The sequence below is a fragment of the Myxocyprinus asiaticus genome, chromosome 21 (assembly GCF_019703515.2).
Source record: "Myxocyprinus asiaticus isolate MX2 ecotype Aquarium Trade chromosome 21, UBuf_Myxa_2, whole genome shotgun sequence".
In the NCBI taxonomy this organism is placed as follows: domain Eukaryota; kingdom Metazoa; phylum Chordata; class Actinopteri; order Cypriniformes; family Catostomidae; genus Myxocyprinus; species Myxocyprinus asiaticus.
Window position 1 is genome coordinate 17,324,342 of NC_059364.1, and position 23,849 is coordinate 17,348,190.

Consider the following 23,849-nt stretch of genomic DNA (forward strand, 5'->3'; position numbering starts at 1 on the left):
ATCACCCAAGCAATCTGAACAACCTTGAGCAAATCTGCTGAGAATAATTTTTTATTATTATAAATTTGTTTCTCCCCTTTTTTCTCCCAATTTGGAATGCCCAATTCCCAATGTGCTTTAAAGTCCTTGTGGTCACAGAGTGATTTGCCTCAGTCTGGGTGGTGGAAGATGAATCCCAGTTGCCTCTGCGTCTGAGACTGTCAACCCATGCATCTTATCATGTGGCTTGTTGAGCATGTTGCCATGGAGATGGTGACCATGAGGAGGTTACCCCATGTGACTCTACCTTCCCTAGCAACCGGGCCAATTTGGTTGCTTAGGAGACCTGGCTGGAGTCACTCAGCATGCCCTGGGATTTGAACTAGCAAACTAGTGAACTCCAGGGGTGGTAGCCAGCATCTTTACTACTGAGCTACCCAGGCCCCCCCATCTGCTGAGAAGAATGGGCCAAAATCACTTCGTCATTGTGTGCAAAGCTGGTACATACTGTATGTACCCCAAAAGACTTAATGCAGTTATTGCAGCAAAAGGTTGCTCGACCAAATATTAATGTGTAGGGGTTGAATACTTATGCAAGCAAGATATTTCAGTTTTTTATTTTTCATAAAAATATTTCCCAACAAAAAAACAATGTCACCTTACAATAACTGAGTTTCAGTGTTTTAAAATAAAATACCAATCAGAATGAAATTTCAGTGTACCATTTGCAATTCGGTAATATGAGAGAATCGGTCAGGGTTCAGGCACTGATCAGCCACAACATTAAAACCACCTGCCTAATATTGTGTACGTCCCCCTTGTGCCACCAAAACAGCGGCAATCCGCATCTCAGAATAGCATTCTGAGATATTCTTTTCACCACAATTGTACAGAGCGGTTATCTGAGTTACCATAGACTTTGTCATTTCGAACCAGTCTGGTCATTCTGTGTTGACCTCTCTCATCAACAAGGCATTTCCGTTTTTTTTGTTTTTGGCACCATTCGGTGTAAATTCTAGAGACTGTTGTGTGTGAAAATCCCAGGAGATCAGCAGTTACAGAAATACTCAAACCAGCCCATCTGGCACCAACAATCATGCCATGCTCCAAATCACTGAATGAAGCTCCTGACACGTATCTGCATGATTTTATGCACTGCACTGCTGCCACATGATTGGTTGATTAGATAATCGCATGGATTTACTCTGAACGGTGCTAAAAACAAAAAACATCCAGTGAGCGACAGTTCAGGGGAAAGGAAATGCCTTGTTGATGAGAGAGGTCAACAGAGAATGGCCAGACTGGCTCTAACTGACAAATATTCTGAGATGCAGGTTGGCGCTGTTTTGGCGGCACGAGGGGTACCTACACAATATTAGGCAGTTGGTTTTAATGTTGTGGATGATCGGTGTATATATATATATATATATATATATATATATATATATATATATATATATATATATATATATTAGAAGTCTTTTATTTCGATGTACTGTATATATATGTTTACATATAAGACACATAGATCCCTGAACAAAGACAACAAGGAACATTTAGACATACCTTTAAAGTAATTATAAAACAGCAGTGCTAATTAAAAGAAAAACATTTTCTGAATAAGCTGCTGGTAATTCATGTCATTTGTGCAAGAAAACCCCTTTTCAGTTGTGTGACTGTTTCTAAGCACAAAATACAATCTTGTAAAGAATACAAAATAATATTCTCCTCTCTGTATGCGTATATCTAATCTATAAGAGCTCAGCTCATAATAGCTTTGTGAATTCTGTTGTACATTTCTTTCTTCATTTATTATTAATATATTAGAAGTCTTTTGTTTTCAATGTCCAGCATGTATTAACCATCTACTCAATAGAAGCAAAAACATCCCGGCTGATTTTATTACGCCGTCTCTTGCTAATGGATGACAGACTCTTGATCCCTCCCTAATCATTGGAAAAGTAAAATTTAATCTATGAGAAATAGTTGTGTTTATGTTGTATTATGGTGTATCTGAAGAAGTATGGTAATTCAAATAACTAGGTCCAATGCACACAGTAGTTCTTCCCCCTGTAGCAGGTGTTGCCGCCCAGCCACAGGTACGTTAACTTCACAGTCATAACGGGTAAGCTGTGGGAGGGGCATATATATGGCCCTGCCCTCTGACGATCTGCTCATTAACCTACTTGCAACATCTAAGAAAAAGAAAGATGGAGAAAGAGCAATTACTTACTGTATAATGAAAAGCAACTGCTCTGACAAGATTCAAAAGGATTTTGAAAAGCCTAAATTGAAGTGTGGTCTCCATGGTGACACACCAGATGGCAGCAGCAGTACTGTGGCATGACGGAGCCCTTCTGATGATGCAGTGTCTGACTTTCTGATTTTTTTCTCTGGTAAATCAGCCACAACCTGCAGCACAGACCCCTGAGAGACAAAACACATAACTCATAAACTCTCCTTACATACATGAATAGAATATTGCCATATTTACAGTAACAAATAGTATTATTCATACATAAAAACTGATTTTAAAATTAATACTGTCAGCTGATAATTTTTTTAATCGTGATTAATCGCATAATTTTTTTTAGTTAATCTTGATTAATCGCAGATTTTGAAAATGCTGAAATTTTATACCATATATAATTCTTTTCCTGTCAAAATGCATTTATTTCCATCTTTCGAAAGAAAACAAAACAATATGTAACAATATAATGCTTTATTAACATTTTCCAAACATTGCCTTTTATCACTGACAAGGAAGCACTGTTGTGTGTGTGTTTGTGGCTTGTGGGTCAGTGTAATGACTCCAGGTGGACACATTACAAAGGTTCCGCCCTCCCAACAAGTGTTTATGTTGTATGAACGTAAATGCATTAATCGCGATTAAGAAAAATTAACGCATTAAAATGTAATTAATTGCATGCGTTAACGCATTAATTCTGACAGCTCTTATTTAAATACAGGGTTACAGAATACAATACATGTAAAATTAAATCTGTAACGTATTCCGTTAGATTACTCAAGGGCACTAACGCAATCTAAATACTTTGGATTACTTCTTCAACACTTTTCACTTGTTTTAACTGTAAAAAAATCTGTCAGTACAGTAAGACAAAATACACATATTAAAAATACATTCTCTGAAAAACCTAAATAACTTATGCAGTGTTTCTTCTAAATTAGATAAAGCAATTGTATCTTGTTTAAGAATTTTTAGATATTTTTTTACAGGAAAACAATACAAAAAATCTCATCAAGAATAAGATTTCTGCTGCTCAAAACTTACTTCAAACTTACCTTTCTGTCTGCTCACATGAATGTATCTTAAGAAAGTGTTTCACCGCTGTTCAAACACTCTTTGGATTGCATTATTTATATGGATAATTTTTTTCCAACTGAATAGACTAAATATTAAATGGAACAAATGACAATAAAATGCAAAGTAATCATTCAGTATCAAAATACTTTTTGAATGTAACTGTATTCTGATTACCAAAGATTTAAATTGTAACTGCAGTGGAATACAGTTACTAATATTTTATATTTTAAATATGTAATCCTGATACATGTATTCTGTTCCTCCCCAAACCTGTTTAAATACAATATTCAGTTAACATCAACCAAAGCTAAAGTTAAGATGTTAAATCCAGCTAATGTTTCATCATCCCTCCCACATTAAAATGTATGTAAAATTTAATTAATAAAGCAAATTTTTATGCAAAGCAATAAATATTATTTTAATGGCTTTGTAATGTAAGCATCATAACAAAGTATGTAAATACAGTAACATTGTACTATACTATACACATATTGTTTCAGGCCAGGTTTAAAATGCAACACTCCAATTTATAGAATATGCAACAATGATACACACTGATCCTCACACTCACCAGCCTTATTGCTTCAGAAAGAGTTATGGTCTCAAGTTTCCTCTTGAGCAGCTTTGGGTTGGTCTTACATTTAGAAGAAATATCGATGTCTTGAATAGTGTCCCTTGAAAGCAACAGAGAGATAAATGTAGAGGAAACAGTAAACAGATATCACTTAGGTGACTGTATTTACTGTTTATTTGAAACACAAATCTTCTTAACACAACAAGTCTCTCTTAAGATGAGGCCTCACCTGCTGCTGGTCTGATCTGGGGTTCCAGAGGTCTTCTGAGCAGCATCACAACACAATGAGTCTGGTGGGGCTGTTGAAACAGAAGGGGAAGTTTGTGTGCAGCTAGAGGGGGTCAGTTCAAAAGCTGAACCTGGGTTGGAACACACTGACTCGGCCGGAGAAAGATTCCGAAGCTGGAAATCATCATCCATGGGAATGTATGGTGCTAACATCTCCAGATCCAAACCCACGGCCTAAATAAACCATCAAAACCATCACCATCAACACCATTCACCTCACAAAAAGCAACAGAATTGCAGCACATATAGACACAAACAGCTTATATCATGAGAACTTTAAAACCACAGATTTTCATTTTAGCCAGGTTAACAGTTCAAACATTCATTTTGAATGTTCTGAAAAGCTCAAAACCATAAAGGCCATCCCTTTTATTGCTCTCTTTCCAGATCAATCCATCTACCTGGGTAATAAAGGGTGTCTTGGACTCAATATCCATGGAAAAGAGTCTCTCTACCTGATCTGTTTTTAGCTGGTTACTTAATCCTGAATCCATGAGGGGATTAGCCTGAACATAAACAAACAACATTGAAAACCTATTCATGTCAAATTTAATATACATTTATTATAATGTATATACTATAAAAAGTACGAGGGAGTGTGGGGCTAGTTGTTACACTTTTTACTCTAGTGGATATTTCTTTTGGTAGAGAAAACATATACAGTTTATTGAACACATTTTGACCTTTTGTAACAATAGCAGGGCATATTTGCACACTTTAGGATTTTAGTAAAGTACAAACAGTAAAACAATTATGAATCACAAAAAAAAAAAAACATTTAAAAAAAGAAAAATCATTAAACAGTAAAAATGTAAAAGTATAAAAGTTTCCTCAACCTGACATTTATGAAAGATAATATTGTTGTGAGAACATGGTTAAATTTTCTGGTTGAAATCTACCCTAAAATGATAGCTGACCCTTGCCTGAATCTATGCCAGCATGGTTTATTTTATTTATTTATTTAATTAATTAATTTGTTTTTGCAAGAGGTATAGCAAAAATATAATGATATTAAAATTTTTGTTTGGAGGATAGAATTCACAAAATTACTCTTATTTAAGACAGTTTTGAACTAAGGCTTGAAACCAATGAACAAAATCACTGCTAGAGACAATAAACATTTGTGTATTTGGACTTTTGAGTCAAAACTTTATAGTTACTGAAATATAGCCCTTGTGACCACTTCCCCATACGACAACTAGCCCGGGTTTCTCCTATAAAGAATTGAAAGTTTGTAAAACCCAAGTATAAGGAAAGTTTACTGTAAAACTGTGACGAGACTCCCTCTGGGATCTGGAAGAGCCAGGAGCAGAGGACTGTGGGCAGGAGAAGTCGTCGGGCTGTATTTGAGCTGTGGAGGTGTCAGCATCATGTAGGGTGGAGCAAAGGGCATCATCAGGAGGAGAGAGGGGTGAGAGGGGCAGTAGAACACTGGAGGAGGGCAACATAACATCATTGTAGAGAGGAATGTCTGTCAACACAGAGATCGCTGAGTCTGCAAGAATTTAACAGAAGGACATTACATTTGTAGATCTCCATACATCTATATAATCGATCTAAATGCACATTATATACTAATAATTCATGAACCTTCGCATCAATTGAACAATATTATAAATGCCTAGTTATTCATTGACTGAACTGTGAGATATGTTAGGTCATATAGAAGAATACAATATGTTGCATGCAAAGTTTGAGAATAAATTCTAAGTACGATTCAATTTTGTCACAATAAAGTAAAAAAAAATCCAATAGATAGAATGAAAGGTTTGGAATAGCATACTACCATTGTAACACTTCCCCCATTAATCCAGACAAGAGGAAATGGGTGACGACACTTTCCGTCTCAAATACAGTCTTTATCAGACAAACAAAAATACACTTTTCAGCAGAACATAAACGAGGGCGAGGCTTTTCAGCCAAACATAAATCTTTGCTGTTTCTCCGCCAAACAGGGCACAAAAACACTCAGGATCAAATGGGGAGAACTCCGTGGAGGCTTGCAGGACCTCTCATACTGCAAATGATAGGGGCTTGAGCCACTTGTCCCACTTTTGAGCGTCTTCGTGCATGAACTTACGAATCATATTCTTTATGGTCTGATTAAATCGTTCAACCAAGCCATCCATTTGGGGGTGGTAAATGCTGGCCAGAATCTATTTAATCCCCAATAGTTCATACAGTTTGCGTAGAGTATGTGACATAAAGGTTGTGCCCTGATCTGTGAGGATTTCTTTTGGAATCCCCACTCGGGTGATTATTCTGAAGAGTGTCTCTGCAATATTACAAGCTGAAATGTTGCATAGAGGCACTGCTTCCGGATATCACATTGCGTAGTCCACTAGAACCAACACAAAACGATGCCCACATGCCGTCCGCTCTAATGGCCCAATGAGGTTCATGCCAATTCTTTTGAATGGGACCTTGATCAATGGAAGGGGACGCAATGGTGCTTTTGCAGTGGCCAGCGGATTCACCAGATGATATTCACTGCATGCCGCACACCACCTGCAAACATCCCTGCGAATGCCCGGCCAATAGAAATGGGCCATTAGGCGGATTAGTGTTTTGTCTTACCCTAAGTGACCCGCCATCGGATTATGATGAGCCGTCTAGAACAACATTTCCCAACGGCTCTTCGGTATCAACAACTGGGTTGTATCTTCCTTTGTCTGAGCATCCTGCATCATTCGATACAACCGATCATTAATAATCGAAAAATACGGGTATGAGAGTGCCATGTCTGGCTGGAGGCATTGACCGTCAATCACTTTCACTTGGTCAAAAGCGTGTCTAAGGGTCTCATCTCGCATCTGCTCCAGAGGGAAATCCCCTGCAGGGAATCCCCTAAGGGCGAGGGAAGCTGCAACTTCCCCCTTCCTTGAGTCATTCTGATGAGGAGCTGACGTAGATGGCACCGGCTCCTCCTCCCCAGCCAGCGAATCACCCATCACACACCGATACACTTAATTACAGGACCCATCCACACAAATTCCCCTCAATAAAGTTGTAAATTCTGTCCAATTCATACCCAAAATTAGTGGATGGGTGAGGTGGGGACTAACCGCAGCCTCGACACTATGCTTTGTCCCCGAAATTGAATAATAACGGACACTAAGGGGTAATCGTGAACATTGCCATGCACACACCTCACCCTCACCTACCGTGCTGCATCCAAAGGCCCGCTTTGATCAAAGCATTGATGAATTGAGGTTTGATTACAGCTTGAATCCACCGAGGCTTGAAATGCAGCCCCTTGGATACTCACCGGTATCCAGTACATCCCAGCTCAATCGGGGGTAGCCTGTGGCACGACAGGAATCTGAACCAATGCCCCCACCTCCATCAGCTGGCACTGGTCTTGGAAATGCCCAGGATTCCCACAGCGCCAGCAGACCAGCCCAGGTTTTATGCCTGCCCCGGTGGCTGCGGAGTCACCAATCTGTGAGGGAGAGCAGAGAGCCACAGGGGTAAAAGGAGGATTGGGAAAACTCCGGTCCGAACAACCGGTTTCAGGGCCAGGGACCCCCAGCTCCACAGAGCAGGAATACGAAAAGGGGAGGAGGGAGATGAGGAAGGGCGAGAGAGAGAGAGAGAGAGAGAGAGAGAGAGAGAGAGAAGAGGACTCGCCAGCCCCTGAGTATGCCGCCAGATGGTCCTCCACCAGTTGGACAGCCTGGTCTAGTGACGCCGGACGATGGCACTGGACCCACTCCATGGTTCTTCTTGGCAACCAGGCGATGAGCTGTTCCAATACCATGAGATCTATCACTTCATCTGCGTCACACTCCTCTGCCAGCAGCCACCGGTAACAAGCGTCACAGAGTTGCTGGAGGAATGCGAATGGGTGGCCAAACTCGCTAAATATCAGCCAGTGAAAGCGCCATTGGTGTTGTTCCAGACTCCAGCCGACCTGTTGCAAGATGGCTTTCTTCAGGTCCTAATACCCCAGGAGGTTGGCGACGGGGAGTTGTTGTGCGGCCAGCTGGGCTTCTCCCGACAGCAGCGGCAACAGTTGGACCGCCTACTGGGTTTCTGACCACCCCGATGCTTCCGCCGCCCACTCATACAACTCTACGAAGGCCTCCGGGATGTCTTCTGGTCCTATCTTCATGAAGTGGGAATTGGCGGGGCGTGCAGTCGGGGTCGCGCTGGTAGATTCCGCCTGGGGTATTAAGCTCCGCAACACCTGTTGATCGTTCGCTTGAGCACGCAGGAGGGCCTGGAAGCGCTGCCCCTGCTCCTGACGCAGCTCAAGTCTGATGGTGGTTTTGGTGGATGCTGGCGAGAGTCTTGATGAGATCGACAAAGGGTGAGGATTCCTTGAAGGCGTACCTACCTCAAAAATCCTGGGTTTCGGCACCACTCTAACACTTCCCTAATTAATCCGGACAAGAGAAAATGGGAGACGCCATTCTCAGTCTCAAATACAGTCTTTATTCAGACAAAAGAAAATATGCTTTTCAGCAGAACATAAATGAAGGCAGGGATTTTCAGACAAACATAAATCCTTGCTCTTTCTCCGTCAAACTGGGTACACACACTCAGGATCAGCTTTTCTCTCTGGGCTTCCTGTCTCCCTTTATATCTCTGCAACGCCGCTCAATGAAACACAGATTAGCTGTTAGGGAAATTACACACAGGTGTGAGTCCTTTCCATTCATTCCTCTTGGCCCCGTCACCCATTCACAAACCAGCGCTCGGCCACGCCCCCATCACCACAATCATGTACTACTCATATACCATATTTTCTGCAGTATGCAGCATGTATACTATACTATATACACATTTTCTGTATGCATATAAAAAAAAACATTTACCCAAATTTTGATTAAAATGCAAAATAATCATATTTATTTTTGACATGATATCAAGAACATGATATCTTGCTGAATTAAAAATTTTAGGTCATGCGACAACAATGTACCATACTACTTTTTGAAATGTTTAGCATTGCATATTCCATACTGTTTCACATACAGTGAAACTATCTAAAAAAAACTGTGTAGTTTACAGTGTATACTGCACAGTATGCAGTAAACAGTACACTAGTATTCTTTTTCGTATATTGCCAAGGTAAACAGGTTTCAGGTATGCAAAAAAGAATTGGATTTTGCTTTGTTGAACCTATAAAACAAACTGAATGTCTTAAATTAAAAATAATAGGGATTAGGGATGGGTAAAAATATAGATTTTTTGATTAATTGTGATCTCCATCTGAGCAATCCCGATATCGATTCTTAAAATCACAAGATCGATCTCTCACTCAACGCGAAGTTAAACACTGTGTTTTATGAGTAAAAGTTTGGTTTGACTCATTCCATGTACTGGTAATGTGTCCAAAGACGAGATCCACACAATCCATTTGTCATAGAATAATGTCTAACTAATTCTAATTCTAATCACACATAGCACGGATGCGCTAAAGAGGCTGTGTGACTGCACTCAACCAAAACAACACTCCTGTGAGACACTGCCGTTATTCTTAAAGAGACAATGCCGATTTAGCATTTGTTCTAAGCAAGGTCTGATCAGTTTAAATACTTGTAAACAGTACAAATTATGCATATATACAAATAACAAGTAACAATATATAAAAAATAAAAAAAAACTCCAATGTATTCCATATGATGTCTTGGAATTGCATATATATATATATATATATGTGTGTTAGCAAAATAGAAATTATAACTTAAAGAAATCTTCTGGGTTCAGTAAAAGTTAAGCTTAATGGAAGTTACAGTGAGGCACTTACAATGGAAGTGAATGGGAAAATTCTTTGGAGGGTTTAAAGGCTGAAATGTGAAGCTTATAATTTTATAAAAGCACTTACATTAATTCTTCTGTTATAACTCATGTATTATTTAAGCAGTTAAGTTGTTTAAATCGTCATATTTACAGTCATTTTAGGGTTTGTTGACATTACATAGTCATGGCTACGAAGTTTTAAAATTGGCTATAATTTTTCACAGAAAATGTTAGTAAGTGATTTTATCACAATAAAATCATTTTAACACACATATTGTTTGCATCTAGTGGCTATACTATTGAAATAGTGAGTATTTTAACATTTACGGATTGGCCCGATTTACTTCAATTGTAAGTGCCTCACTGGAACCCAGATTTTTAGGTGATAAAATTTTGGCGGTAATCAATATTACTCCACAAATGCTGTCGATTGAGCTTAACTTGTATTGAACCCAGAATATTCTTTAAATATACCGACATTAATTGGAATTCAAATCGAGAGCTTGTGAATCGGAATCGAGTCGGGAAATCTTTATCAATATTCAACCCCAGGGCTGTAGCTAGTGGGGTGAAAGGTGGATATGATTCTAGGGGCCCACGGGTCTAGAAGGGCCCCACAAAAAATTCTAAACTGTATTTTTAATAGGAAAGGGGCCCAGAGCAATATAGAGTCAGGAGGCCCAGACTACCTTGCTACAGCCCTGCTCAACCCTAATAGAGATGTCAGTAGATCAACCCAATACTGATTGATGAATAATAATCCATATTAATGATAACGTTAAATAATGTTTAGTCTTTGTTTTTGTGTTGATTAAGGGGATTGAGTCACTTGAGCCTTACTGATGGTGTTGTGGGGGTACTAATGGCAAAACAAAATGTTTGGAAATAGTGGTGTACATGACCCTGAAGCTTCCAAAACTGATGGTCCAATGTCAGAGCAACTAAGAGATTTGGTTTACATTAGTCTGTGTGGTGTACAGACCTGTGCTGTTGATATCCAGTGTAAGGACGGTGTGTCCTACTGCTGGGTCTATCAGTGTCTCTGGCTCCCCCTTTAGATTGTCATGTAGCACTACAGGTGAAAGCTCTTCTCCCACACACTCCTCTTCCTTTGCATCCGCCTCTTTTCTCAACTCTTGACTCTTGAATCCTGACTCTTTCTTGTCTTCTTTCACCATTTCTGTCTCATCTTCCCCTTCCTGTTTTATTTTTGTACCGTTGGTCTGTTGGAGCGACAGGATTTGTTTGGGCTGTTCTATATCACTGCAGAGTAAAAAGTATGAACAAACAAACAACATGAAGGAAGGGCATGCATATGTTTTTGCACAAAATGGGAAAAAGAAGTAAAAGACCATCTGTGAAGGGAATACGTTATGTTCTGGGAGTTTTGTCGTGGACTAGTCACAGACTTAAAACAAATTAAAGGGTGGCAAGCTTCAATCTTGTACTGCGCACTTGGCTGTATACAAGTCAACTCACTTATAAACACATACGTGATGTCTCACCTGAGAATGTAGTTGACACAGACCACACACTGTGGCTGGGAGTTTTTACTGTTATAGATCACAGTGGCCTGAGTTTCTGCCCAAACAAAGCCTCCTGCTTTAGCTAGCAGACGGTACTGTCCTGTACATACCTGTCCCTTCACAAACACTGCCAAGAAAGACAAATAAACTAAAGTTTTTTCATATATTTATTTAGATTTACATAAGTGAACAGCATTCTTCAGGAGGCATCACATGTGACTGTTTATATGGTCTTACAGTTGTGGTGTGTTTTGGTCAAACGGTCAGAATCCAAGGCGTGATAATATTCATACACAGAATGCTGCATCAGATCCACTGGATGAAAACCCAACAAATATGTGATCCTGCAAACACAAATGCACACAAGTTACCTACTGCTCTGTGACACTGCAACCTTTACCAGTCACCACTAGATGGTACATAAAACTAGATCAACAAAGATTCTAAACTGACAAGTCTAGTGTTAGTGACTGTGACTCTTCCCAGAAACTCAATTCTTTAAATCTGTTCACCAAAAAACATTCCTGTCCCTCCAAAAGATTCATTCACTAATTCGTTCAATGACCCTTGCTGTACCAAAGCAGTCACTTCTCTCTACAACAAGGAAGGAAATTGTCAGTGCATGGAAGTGAATGATTATGCATCACTATGTTCACTTAAATAATTCTTTAAGTGAAAAACAACTGAACATTAATAACCAAACAAGTCTACTTTTGTCACACATTTTAAAGAAGACCATTAAGTCTGTTTAGCTGTAATGGCCTCAAGTATGATAACATGATTAAGGTATTTTTTCTTTTACTAACCAGGCACAATGCGATTCCAATGGAAAACTGCTGCACAACATGACACAATTACAACCAATCAGAACATATTTGATGTTTAATATATAGACGTGTGCAATGAGATTCTGGACTAATGAGATTTCACTGTGGGTGGGGCTACCCAGCGTGTAGCAACCGACACAATTTTGGGCCACTTATCGCTTGTCGTACTTGGTTAGGACAAAAATTCCAAATATGCGTGGAATAGAAAGCGGTTATCGCTTGTTGCTTTATCGTGTCGCCTGGTTAGGACTAAAACAATCTTGTTCTCAACAGGACAGGTGTTATTGTGAAGGAGCACTGGGATTTTACCTCTCATCACAGTAGGTGAAGCGCATATCCAAAGTGTGGCGACTGAGGAACGTTCTAGAATCCAAAGGCACCTCAATGTTTGCCGGGTGGGGAATAGACTCACAGATCAGCACCAGGTATGTCGAACACACACTTTTTTCCTCGCATTCACCCTTCTGAATGCCATCTGCTGTGTGGATATGGCCCGAACAGCGCAACACCTGTCAGAGAGAGAGGCTGATAGGGATACATATGGATACAGATTCACAGCAAATGCTTTCAAAGTAACATTTGCCCCCATGACTGAATGAGTTAGGGGTGGTACCTTCCAGGAGGCTGATTTGATGTTGACAGTGCGCCCTCTGCTGGTCAGGGTGCATTTCATCCTCAACAGAAAACGTCTGTCTGTGTGCTGTTCCTTTGCTTTCTTAGACACACCTGGGGGGTGACAATCATAAGTGATTGTTTGATTATAAGTATGTGTGTGAGAGAGAGTATTACCTGTCTTGGGTGCCAGCATTTCTCTGAGCTCCTCGTTGTCACATGGATGAGTAAACTCAAACACACTATGTCCAGTTAGGTCGATCTACACAGGATGAAACAATTTAATACAGACACTCACATAACTCATGTCATTATTCAAAATGTTTTGGCCTGGCTAAACATTCATAGCTAGTGACTGAAACTAAGTCAAGGAACCTAGTCTGTAATTACAACAAAAATAAAAAGGTCTGATTGTTTGTATTTCTCTCTCATATTTTGACTCTTCTACATTTTACATAGCCCTGATTAATGTATGAAATGTGTTGGATAGAGTGACCAGATATTTTAACCTCTTCAACTCTGGGGTATCTTTGGGCTGCCTCTTGCAAAAAGCTCAACATTTACACATACTGTGAACTAATCGCCAAAAATTGGTCTAATTTTTCAGAAAACCCCCCAAATTGAAAGAAAGTCCAATAAATCTTCTTTTATTTTTGTAAGCTTGTAATTCTGGTTCTGTTCACTTTATCTCCCTCCAAAGTCTTATTTTATTCCACTAGATGGCAGCACCATCTATCACAATATTTAGACATGAAATATTGGTGGTGCTCTAATGCATTTTATCCCTCACAGATGTGCTCGTCCATAGACATTCAGTCTAGACATTTTCAGTTCATGCTGAAAATGGGTGTTCCATTGTTTCATCGAATATCTCGGCATCTGAGTGGACTAGAAGCTCAATCAAAATTAGAAGTTGAGATCCTTACCTTTGCGATGATATATAACATTATATCATCAATAATTGATAACAAATATTTTAGATGATTTGTTTAGCATGCTTTTCCTGCTGGGCCGCATATTTTGGTCTGGACATCTAAGATATAACCAGTGTTGGGTGTAATGCATTACTAAGTAATTAATTACTGTAATTAAATGACTTTTTAATTGAAAAAGTAAGGGATTACTCTTAATTTTTCAGTAATTTAATTACAGTTACTTCTGATGTAATTGTGTTAAATAGTCTATAGACTATAGAACATTTCTATATAAAACAATAGTGAATTTAAAATTTTAATTTAACGTCTAATGTTAAAATAATGTCTAATGTTATGTTTTCTAATTTAATGCAGCCTCCTTAAATTATTTGGCCAGTTCATGAATAATTTATTTGATTTTATATTATTTATTTAAAAAATAATTAAAAGAACAATTTCATGTCTATCCTTATATTTTTCATCTGGTCGATGTTGATAAGGGTTTTAGAAAGTAATTAGTAATAAGTAATGCAATTACTTTTCAGACAGAGTAATTAGTACAGCAAACTAATTACACTGTAGAAGATGTAATTAGCAGTTAGTAATTAATTAATTAACTAAGTCATTAATAACTTACCCAACACTGGATATAACATTGGGTTATTCATGCAAGCAAGCTCACAGACAAGTAAAAAATGGCTCATGATGTAGAAATGCAGATACATCACATTTGACACAAAATATTCAGAACACTGAAACCTAAATCTATCAAATATAATTCTACATATAATATTTAAGTTCATGTACTCTGTAAAAAAAAAAAAAAAAAAAAAAAACATTTTCATGTGTTGTGAAAATAAATTGATTGGCCTCTTTCTGCCAGTCATTGAAAAACACATTTTCATTTTAGCATTTCTGCAGCTTAGCTTGCTTACTTAAAGCTTCTTTCATTGATGACAGGGAGTGGCAGCAAGTGCAAAAAGTTATTGTTACGGCAACCAGATACTTTGCAAGCTGATATGCCGAAAGACAATTTAGAATTAAAGTAGTTCTACCAGCAAATCAACCTGCAATGACAAAGAAACAGGTTTCCTTCTCTGCAATGTCATCCTATTGAGAAATACAAACAGAGATGGTAGCTAAGCACAAAAAGGTCAGTGGGACATATTTACAGAATTTGTGAATTGTCGGGACACTGGGATGCACCTTGAAAAACCGAGACTGTCCTTGGTAAACCAGTGTTGGAGTAGTATGTTAATGCTTTACTTAAGCACCGATTCTGATCTCTGTGACAGACTTTTGAAAAAGTGGTAACACGTGCATGTTATGTCTGAAATAGCCTTTAAATCAAAATTGCATCACCTGCGGAAGGCCCAGACACTTGCTGACATTCTCTGACAGGTAGACCATATCACCATCAGCAGACAGAACCATGAGAAACCCATCCAGAGCTTTCAGAAGTGAACTGTTCCATTGAGATTCCAATTCAGTCTCCATGCCCAGTACAGCTACAGAGAGAGACATAGACATGAAAAAAACTGATTGAAACTGCTCTTAATAAATACACTATGAATATAAAAACAAATAATTGGCACACTTATCCACACACAGCTCAAATACATAATAGATCTCTCTTTCTTACTCATCTGGCATTTGTCCGCTATCTCTCACCTGTGCCATCTCTCACCTGTGTCCAGTAGTTTACGCAGACGCAGGTAACTGAGAGCGAGTCTAATGACTGATGCTTTGTCCAGGTTAGAGGTGACACTGAGTGGGAAGGGCAGTTCTTTGGCCAGCTCATAGAACACCTCTGACTCTTTTCCTCTTCGAAAGCGTGCAGCATCCCGAGATTTCTCCTTTCTTCGCTCCGAACTGACCCTGCCACAAACAAAGACAAACCACCATCAGGGGCCTGCGTTGTCAATGCCTTCAGCACAGACACATACAAACCTGTGTGCTGCACAGCCAAATACATTATAAATCTATAATCCTGATAGAGTAATATACAGTCAGGTGCGTAGAAATGGCTGCAATTCCACAGCATACACACCAGCTGCAAATACTAGACAAAGTATGAAGAAGCCAAGTTCATACATGTGAGATTTACGTAGGGCAATAATCTCACACACTCAGTGCTGCTAAAACAGATAATCTAGCCATAAATCTACTGTTGTTAATATTCTGTTGTGCCCAGACAGTTTTGCTAGGTTTATTCAGGTTAAATCTGATATTTGCCAAAACAAACAAAACAAAACAAAAAAAAAACAGAAAAAGGTAAAAAAAACTGAACAAAAGGGCAATCAATGGCATTAGAGAGGTCATGTTACAGTATTTATGAGAAAGACAGATGGATTCTGTGATGGACCAAAAATCACAATAGAGGAATGAAGCCCTAATTATCACATTTTGCCCACCAGCAGTCATTTACTATTCACTGATTTCACCCTCCCTTTAGTTGTGAAGACTAACAAATTGATTAACTAGATTATAGCAGCGATTTTGACTAGGGATGGGCGATGCCACTTATTTTCTTTTCGATCCGATATCAGTAATTTCAAGTCCAATATCGTCGATACCAGTACTGATACTTCTATTAAATAGATTTTCTTTTGCGATTTCTTGGGATAAAATGGGTCATTTAAAAATATTATTTTTAGTCATAATTCGTCATTATTTTATTTTGTAATTTTTTTTTAATTTGTGAGCCTAAACAGAAAATTCTGTTTACCCTTACAAAAATTAACCATGGTTTCACTAGTAAAACCATGTGTTTTTTTTTTGTTTGTTTGTTTGTTTGGTTTTTTTTTTCAATATTTTTGTGTGAGGATCGATATTTTTGATACAACATCAGTATCGGAATAATCGATACATTAGGATCAATCTGCCCATCCCTAATGTTGACTACCTGTGAGCAACAGATGGAGTGACATTTTGCCCTCGATAAAACACTCCATTATCACAGATCATCCCTAAGGGGTGATGCTGTATATTGTTTTGTAATGTTGTGTCATGTGGAGCTGTACTGTGTAGTGTTGTGTTGTGTGGGGTCGGGGGGGTGCACTGGCTACAGCTGAATCATTTAGTTACTCCTACACTGAAGACAGTCACCTTATTAACAGAGACTTACTGGACACACAGCAGGTAAAACCACTTTCATACAAAGATCCCTCTGTACAGTTACTGACATCACCATGTTTGCTATGAGCTGTTCTCAGGGTGAAGATGGAAAAGCCAATGCTCATAAAACATTCATGGACAAGACTAGTTAAGGTTCTGCCAGAGATGTCAACAGAGTTTAATCAACTCCTTAATTTATACTTCCTCTCTCTCTATGACTCTTTCAGGATTCATGAATGGAATCATGATAGACCTGCTTTTACAGTGCCAAAGCAGTCAACCTTACACACATATATATATATTGAACGTGTACTATACTATATCCTATATAGACCATTTCAAGGACGTCAACAATAACAAAGGAATTAGAATGCTACTACGCGTGTCTGACCCTTAAGTATTTCCAGTAGCTGCATTTTTATAACCCAGAACTGTCAAAATAAAATGACTAGCGCATACTTTTAGAGTCTAGCTAAAACAGAACAAACGAGATATGTGCAAAAACTGAAAATAAACATTGAGGTGTCATAACTGGATCCTTTACATAAGACTCTGAGTCAACAAATGTTCTCAAAGAACATCAAACATTTACATGACTTACACAGACATGTTGTTGATACTGAGCGCGTCTACACGAGAGAGACGATGAAAGGGTATCGTAGTTTAGATGCTTACAATTATTTCCTCAGCGGCAAGATTGGAAATACTGGATCGCTCCTGTTATAATCAGTGAAGCTGTTGCTGCTGCAAGCGCGTGACTTGCAGACAAGTTAAGGGTTTCCTTGTGTGTCTCTTTCTTCTGCGGTAGCTTCTATACTACTGTGGCTACTCTGAGAACTTGGCAGTGCGATACTGCAGATATTGTTGACTTTTGTACAACAAATTGTTTGTAAGTTTCTTATTTGTCACTTTGGATTAAAGCGCCTGCTGAATGACTATAAATGTAAATGACTCGCACAGATTTATTTATAATGAACACAAACGACTGCACTACCAAGGACCCCTCTGTCAAGCTCCTGAAGTTTGCAGATGACACTACTGTCATCTGCTTCATCCAGAATGATGATGAGTCTGCATACAGAAGGGAGACTGAACAGCTGGCTGTCTGGTGCAGTCAAAACAACCTGGAGCTTAACACGCTCAGAACAGTGGAGATGATTGTGGACTTTAGGAGGAACACCCCAACATTGACCCCGCTCACCATTATGAACAACACTGTGGAAGTAGTGGATTCATTCAGGTTCCTGGGCTCTACCATCTCACGGGACCTGAAGTGGGAGACCCACATTGACTCCGTTGTGAAAAAGGCCCAGCAGAGGTTGTACTTCCTTCACCAGTTGAGGAAGTTCAACCTGCTACAGGTGCTGCTGATACAGTTCTACTCAGCAGTCATCAAGTCTGTCCTCTGCACTTCAATAACTGTCTGAAATCGGATATCAGAACACTACAAAGGACAGTTCGGACTGCTGAGCAGATTATTGGTTGCCCCCTGCCCTCCCTTCAAGAATTGTACACTTCAAGAGTGAGGAAATGGGCTGGAAAAATCACTCTGGACCCCACTCACCCAGCCCACTACCTTTCTGAACTGTTGCCTTCTGGCCGATGCTACAGAGCACTGAGCACCAGAATTGTCAGGCACAAGAACAGTTTTTTCCCTCAAGCTATCCATCTCATGAACAGTTAAACTGCCCCATTGAGCAATAACTATGTGCAATACATAGCTTAGTCTATTTATATTTATCCAACATATCCTGGAAAAAAATTAAGAGACCACTCCAAATGCTCAGTTTTTCTGGATTTACTATTTATAGGAAAGTGTTAGAGTAAAATGAATATTTTTGTTTTATTCTATAAAATACTGACAACATTTCTCCCAAATTCCAAATAAAAATATTGTCATTTAGAGTATTTATTTGCAGGAATTGACAACTGGTCAAAATAACAAAAAATAAGTTTCATGTTTTCAGATCTCGAATAATGCAAAGACAACAAGTTCATATTAATTTATAAACAACACAATACTAATGTTTTAACTTAGGTAGAGTTCAGAAATCAATATTTGGTGGAATAACCCTGATCTCCAATCACAGCTTTCATGCGTCTTTGCACACTTTCCACCAGTCTTTCACATTGCTGTTGGGTGATTTTTTGCCACTCATAATTTTCAACAGACACTGGAATGGAATGGCTGCCATACATCTAGAGATGCTGATTTAACATTTTGAGTGGTCTCTTAATTTTTTCCAGAGCTGTATATATTTTTTGTCTTATTATGTATTTCTATATATACTTATATTTTCTATTCGCTTTATATTTTTATTCTATATTTTTTATTATCTCTGTCTTGTTGTTGTATTATTTGTGCACTAGAAGATTCTGTCACCAACACAAATGTCTTGTATGTGTAAGCATACTTGGCAATAAAGCTCATTCTGATTCTGATTCTGATTCTGATTCTAATAATGGGAGCCATCCATAGTTACTTTTAGAGCCCATAAAGAAATACTCTGACTTAATTAGCCAGCTAAACTCTACCTGTCAAACTTACTATTAGTTGGAAAAAATATAATTCACCTACCAGAGATAAGATGTCTGCTAACATTGTTGTACTGCAGTGGTTCATGCGTCCATTTGTGGTTGCTTTTTCGAAAATCGAAACACTTTAATTTCCGTTAGTTCCAGGCATCCAGGGAGCATCAAGCCACCAAACAACATGGTCCACATTTTAATAATCACATTTTATTACAATCATAGTAACGTTAAACTTGTTAAAGTTACTGTGAATGAAGCGCCTCCTGCTGTTGTTTTGAATGAGTTTGACAATTAGCCGGAAATGTTCAATGGACAAAGACGTCACTTCCTTAAACCGACTAATAGCCCTTGAAATGGTCTATATATAAAATACTTTCTTTTATCCCAGCTAAATATGGAGAGACAACTAGAATTAAGACATTTTTAGGTTGACTTCCCAGAAAAGTGTAAACGCTTTGGCTCTGTGGCGCTATAAAACATGCTCTATTTGTTTGAGCATCCCAACCAGCCCAACACAGCAACACTGGCTCAACAACACAATCTGTTTTGCCAACTAATGAAAAATGGAGGGACAGTTCAAGAAACTTGTTTGAAAACATTATTATTATAGTGATTATATTTGTAACTCAGTTTGGTGATGGAAGAAACACACTTCGGACTTCAGAAACACACTAGCGCAGAAACACACTTCATCTTTAACTGTAAATGAACCAGTAGATTTTGCTTTAAATTGAAAATGCCCTATTTGTCTATATCTCTATCTCTCTTATGGTCCCTCATGAGTCATTATATAAATGCATTACACAATGTTAAGCTTACACATAAACAGACAAACACACTTGACCTCTTAGAGCTCATTTTGAGGTCTCCACACTTCACTGATTCAGTGCAGATAGAGCGTCAGGGTGCCGGTCAGCCTATGAGACGAATATAGCAGAGTGCTATAGAAACCACCAGCTGTTTCACCACGCTTCCTGTCTGTTTCTCTGAATCACTCCACCTGTTTGATCATTATCAGTAAATACTTTAAGACTGAAGAGAATAGTGAGGTTTTGCTGCACCAAGCTATGGAAGATGAAAAAAAGATCTGTTAGTGATGCACAAACACACACACACACACACACACAAATGTGCATCATAGCAACATTATGCAGATCTCTGGTTTAGGTTAGTGTGTGTGATCTCAACTTTAATGGAAAATGTACCATTAGTATATACCATGTGCATCACCTGAACACAATAGTACCACTATGAAACAATTAACTAATCACAACTTCCCCTTGAGAGAACATTAAAACACCAAATAAGGCCATCATGCAGCAAAAAAAAAAAAAAACTCCCAAGGGTTATTACCCAACCATTCTACAAGTGATCTGAACACACATAAGAGAGCTTAATTAAAACCAGGCTTAAGAGCTGTGCAAACAAATACTTATAAACTAAAATTGTTCCAAAGATACTTGTATACTAATTTAAACCCATCTCTCACAAGAAACACCAGCAGTTAAGCATGTATGCTCTGACAAACAGGCGGAAATCTAAGAGATACTAGAAGTAGCACTCTAGAATTCTGATATAATGTTCTAGAATTCCAGACATCTCAGAAGCCTTAGCCAGACTGTGGAGAGCAGACAGGCGCCTTTAGTATGATCAAAAACCCCCTCTGTGAGTTGACCTGTGCCCTCAGCATGTTTTAATAATAATGATCCAATAAGCTTTCTGTCACTCACCTGCACTGTTTTCTCTCCCTCTGACCAGTACAAATGGATTCCTGCAGGGTACTACATGATTAATTATTCATAACACACACATAAGGCGCTCTTACTATGGCCTAAATATTTCAGCAAGGACAGTGCAAATACACTCTTGCAGTGGCAACAGAGGAAAATGTTTCAACCTATTGCATCTCCACTATTTACAACCTTGACCATTAGTATGAACCAATGGCTGTAAAGCAACACAGTTATAACGGTTGCAGTGCCCCTGCATGAAATTATGTTTAATATTCTCTCTTGGAACTTCTTGACAGTTTGAGTAGAGGCTTGCATTGTGTGTGTGAGAAAGGTGTGTGTCATTAGATCACACCGGCTTTTCAGTGGAATCTAGGTTAATGCCATTATCCTATCCTTTAAAGCTCTCACGAAACTCTGAGAACATCTTACCATCATGTGGTCATTACACATTTATAACACGATTTGGCTTTTTCGTATGATCTCGCACGATGTAGTTTACATAAACTCATATGACTTCATCACATGCAAATTCCCGGATGTCTAATGCGAAAGTAAGCACAAGTTCCGCACACGAGGTGTTAAGGACATGCTTATTAATATTATGCCCTTACCCAAACCCCTTATCTAAACTTAACCAATCAGTAGAGTGTGTAAACATGATAGGAAGCTGTTGTGTGTGACAGAAGCAAGTAATTGTCACGTATTAGATGGAAACGATGTCCAGGGACATCTGTAGTGGAAGTCGTAGTAATTCAAACGAGTGCAGTCGCACGATATCATATGAATTAGCCAAATTTAGAAAAGTTGTTCGAATCCTGATGATTTCACTGAGAGAGTGTGTTGCACAGATCTGTTAATGACATCCATACTTACAATCTCTTCCATTAGAAGGCCAATTACAGGATTCACACAAGGACATTATTCAAGTAAAGGTCAACATCCTTCATCAGCTGTCTGATAATAAAGTCCCTTCTGTTTAAGAATTCGGTTTGTAAGAGGACGAATGGTTGGTTTGATTAGAGCAGAAACAGTCTAACCTTTCTCAGCTTCGTTTTACACCCCCAGGAATGACAGCAAAGACAGGCCACAAACTGATAGCACACAGGGGACCTTTACCATAGAGCTGAGAGGAGGTGTCAACTGATCCAGTGCAAAACACCGACATCTCTGCAGAGGGCTTTCAGAGGAGAGGAGAGCAAAACTGTAGCCCTCACCTTCCTAAATCTGGTCACACTTTACATAACAGTGATCATGTTACAGAGTAATTACAAATGCAAGTACTGAGTTGTGCTAATGAACAATTGATCACGTAGTTAATGATCAACAATTTAATTATAATTAATTTATTATTTTCTGAAGCTGCTTGGAATTAAACGCTGTAGTGGTATAATGGTATAATTCATTATATTATCATGTAATATGTCTAACATGGACAAAGCAATGTCAACTAAATTGTAACTACCTGAACTATGCTCTTTTAAATTCTCCTCCAAAGAACCAAAATTGTCAGATTGAAAAGAGGGGTTATAAATGTGTTCTTTACATCAGTGGCTTCTTTTTATTAAAATGGCACTAAACTGTATTTTCCAATAGGACTCCTGAGTGATCAGGTTGATTGTTAAAGGGAGGGATAATAAATCAAACCCGCTATGAGAGTGATGCGGAGGTTCACCGGGTTCATATGAAATCCCTCAGCACTGAGCATGTGCAATAAAACCACGTAGAATAGACAGCAAAAAATAAATAAATAAATAAATAAAAATAAAAAAGATATACACAATTCTCTAATTTTATTCTCTAATAAAAAGAAAACCCAGTTCTATCTGCATTCACACTGCCTCTAGTCTCGAAAGTGCATGATTTTCTTTCACTTTTCTGTTGTTCATACTTCTTTATTGTTTTTCTGTAACCGATTATATTAGTCTTAAGGTAGCTACAAATCTTGCAAACTCCAGAAAAATTGTGAAAGCATCCAGTCGTCGTGGAAGAAAATAACATAGTTTCCTTCTTGCAGCATAAAAGAGGTCTGAATTATAAATGTGACAACAGGTTATCTGGTGGAAATTATTGACACACAGAGAGAGAGAGAGAGAGAGAGAGAGAGAGAGAGAGAGAGAGAGAGAGAGAGAGAGAGAGAGAGAGAGCTGACAGCAACGACAAACAGATGGCAAAAAGGATGACAAAGATCATTTTGACAAAAATCCAATATTTAAACAGAAAGTGGTGATAGAAATCATGCTGGTCCCTTTGAAATTGTGCAAATGACGCGTTTACCTTTTCTTCCCAGGTGCGACTGTATCCATGGTCAAACGACACTAAACAAAACACCTTTGCAAATCCCCCGCACGCTTTAATTAATAAAGAGTGCAATAGAATATATCCAACCGGAGTTCTAGTGTTCGCTTCTAAAAGTTGAATTAAGTTGAAGTGATGGTTCGCCGTGTCATCCGTCGCTTTCTCCGCATCTGCCTGTGACTGATCTCGTGGTCGCGCAGTCACATGCCTTGGACTATTCGGGAACGCGCAGCGCTCGAGCGTGGATATATTTGGCACTTGAACTGATCCTTCAGTAGCGACCATTTACGCGCGAAAAGTGCTACCGTAAGCAGCCCAGCGCTCGCTGCTTTTTGATGTTAAAGATAATTGGATCTTATAAAAATTATAAGAGTGGCGC

The 23,849-nt window shown here is 38.7% G+C and overlaps 1 protein-coding gene across 4 annotated transcripts; it reads right to left on the reverse strand.

Annotated features, from left to right (window-relative positions):
- Positions 1-1,396: 1,396 nt before the first annotated feature.
- Positions 1,397-23,631, reverse strand: LOC127412159 (hypoxia-inducible factor 1-alpha-like). Of its 4 annotated transcripts, XM_051648296.1 has the most exons (15): positions 23,450-23,631; positions 15,481-15,671; positions 15,156-15,301; positions 13,057-13,141; positions 12,881-12,993; positions 12,577-12,776; positions 11,678-11,784; positions 11,420-11,567; positions 10,897-11,177; positions 5,429-5,661; positions 4,568-4,672; positions 4,108-4,340; positions 3,876-3,978; positions 2,298-2,406; positions 1,397-2,174 (listed from the first exon to the last, which is right to left on the reverse strand). In XM_051648296.1, the coding sequence occupies exons 1-15, from the start codon at positions 23,476-23,478 to the stop codon at positions 2,011-2,013; spliced, it is 2,247 nt and encodes a 748-aa protein (XP_051504256.1). In that variant the 5' UTR covers positions 23,479-23,631; the 3' UTR covers positions 1,397-2,010. The 4 variants fall into 4 exon arrangements, with proteins under 4 accessions (XP_051504256.1, XP_051504255.1, XP_051504254.1 ...); XM_051648295.1 differs by having other exon boundaries at positions 4,622-4,672; positions 12,881-13,141; XM_051648294.1 differs by having other exon boundaries at positions 12,881-13,141.
- Between the last annotated feature and the right edge of the window lie 218 nt (positions 23,632-23,849).

What these genes read in the sequence shown, in the direction of transcription:
- LOC127412159 (XM_051648294.1), bottom strand. Translation starts at nt 23,478, where the DNA reads ATGGATACAGTCGCACCTGGGAAGAAAAG. An exon ending in TCAAATCAGCCTCCTGGAAG is followed by an intron (nt 12,777 to 12,880) that starts GTACCACCCCTA and finishes TCTCTCTGACAG; the next exon opens with GTGTTGCGCTGTTCGGGCCA. An exon ending in AGTACTGCTGCTGCCATCTG is followed by an intron (nt 2,175 to 2,297) that starts GTGTGTCACCAT and finishes TCTTTTTCTTAG; the next exon opens with ATGTTGCAAGTAGGTTAATG.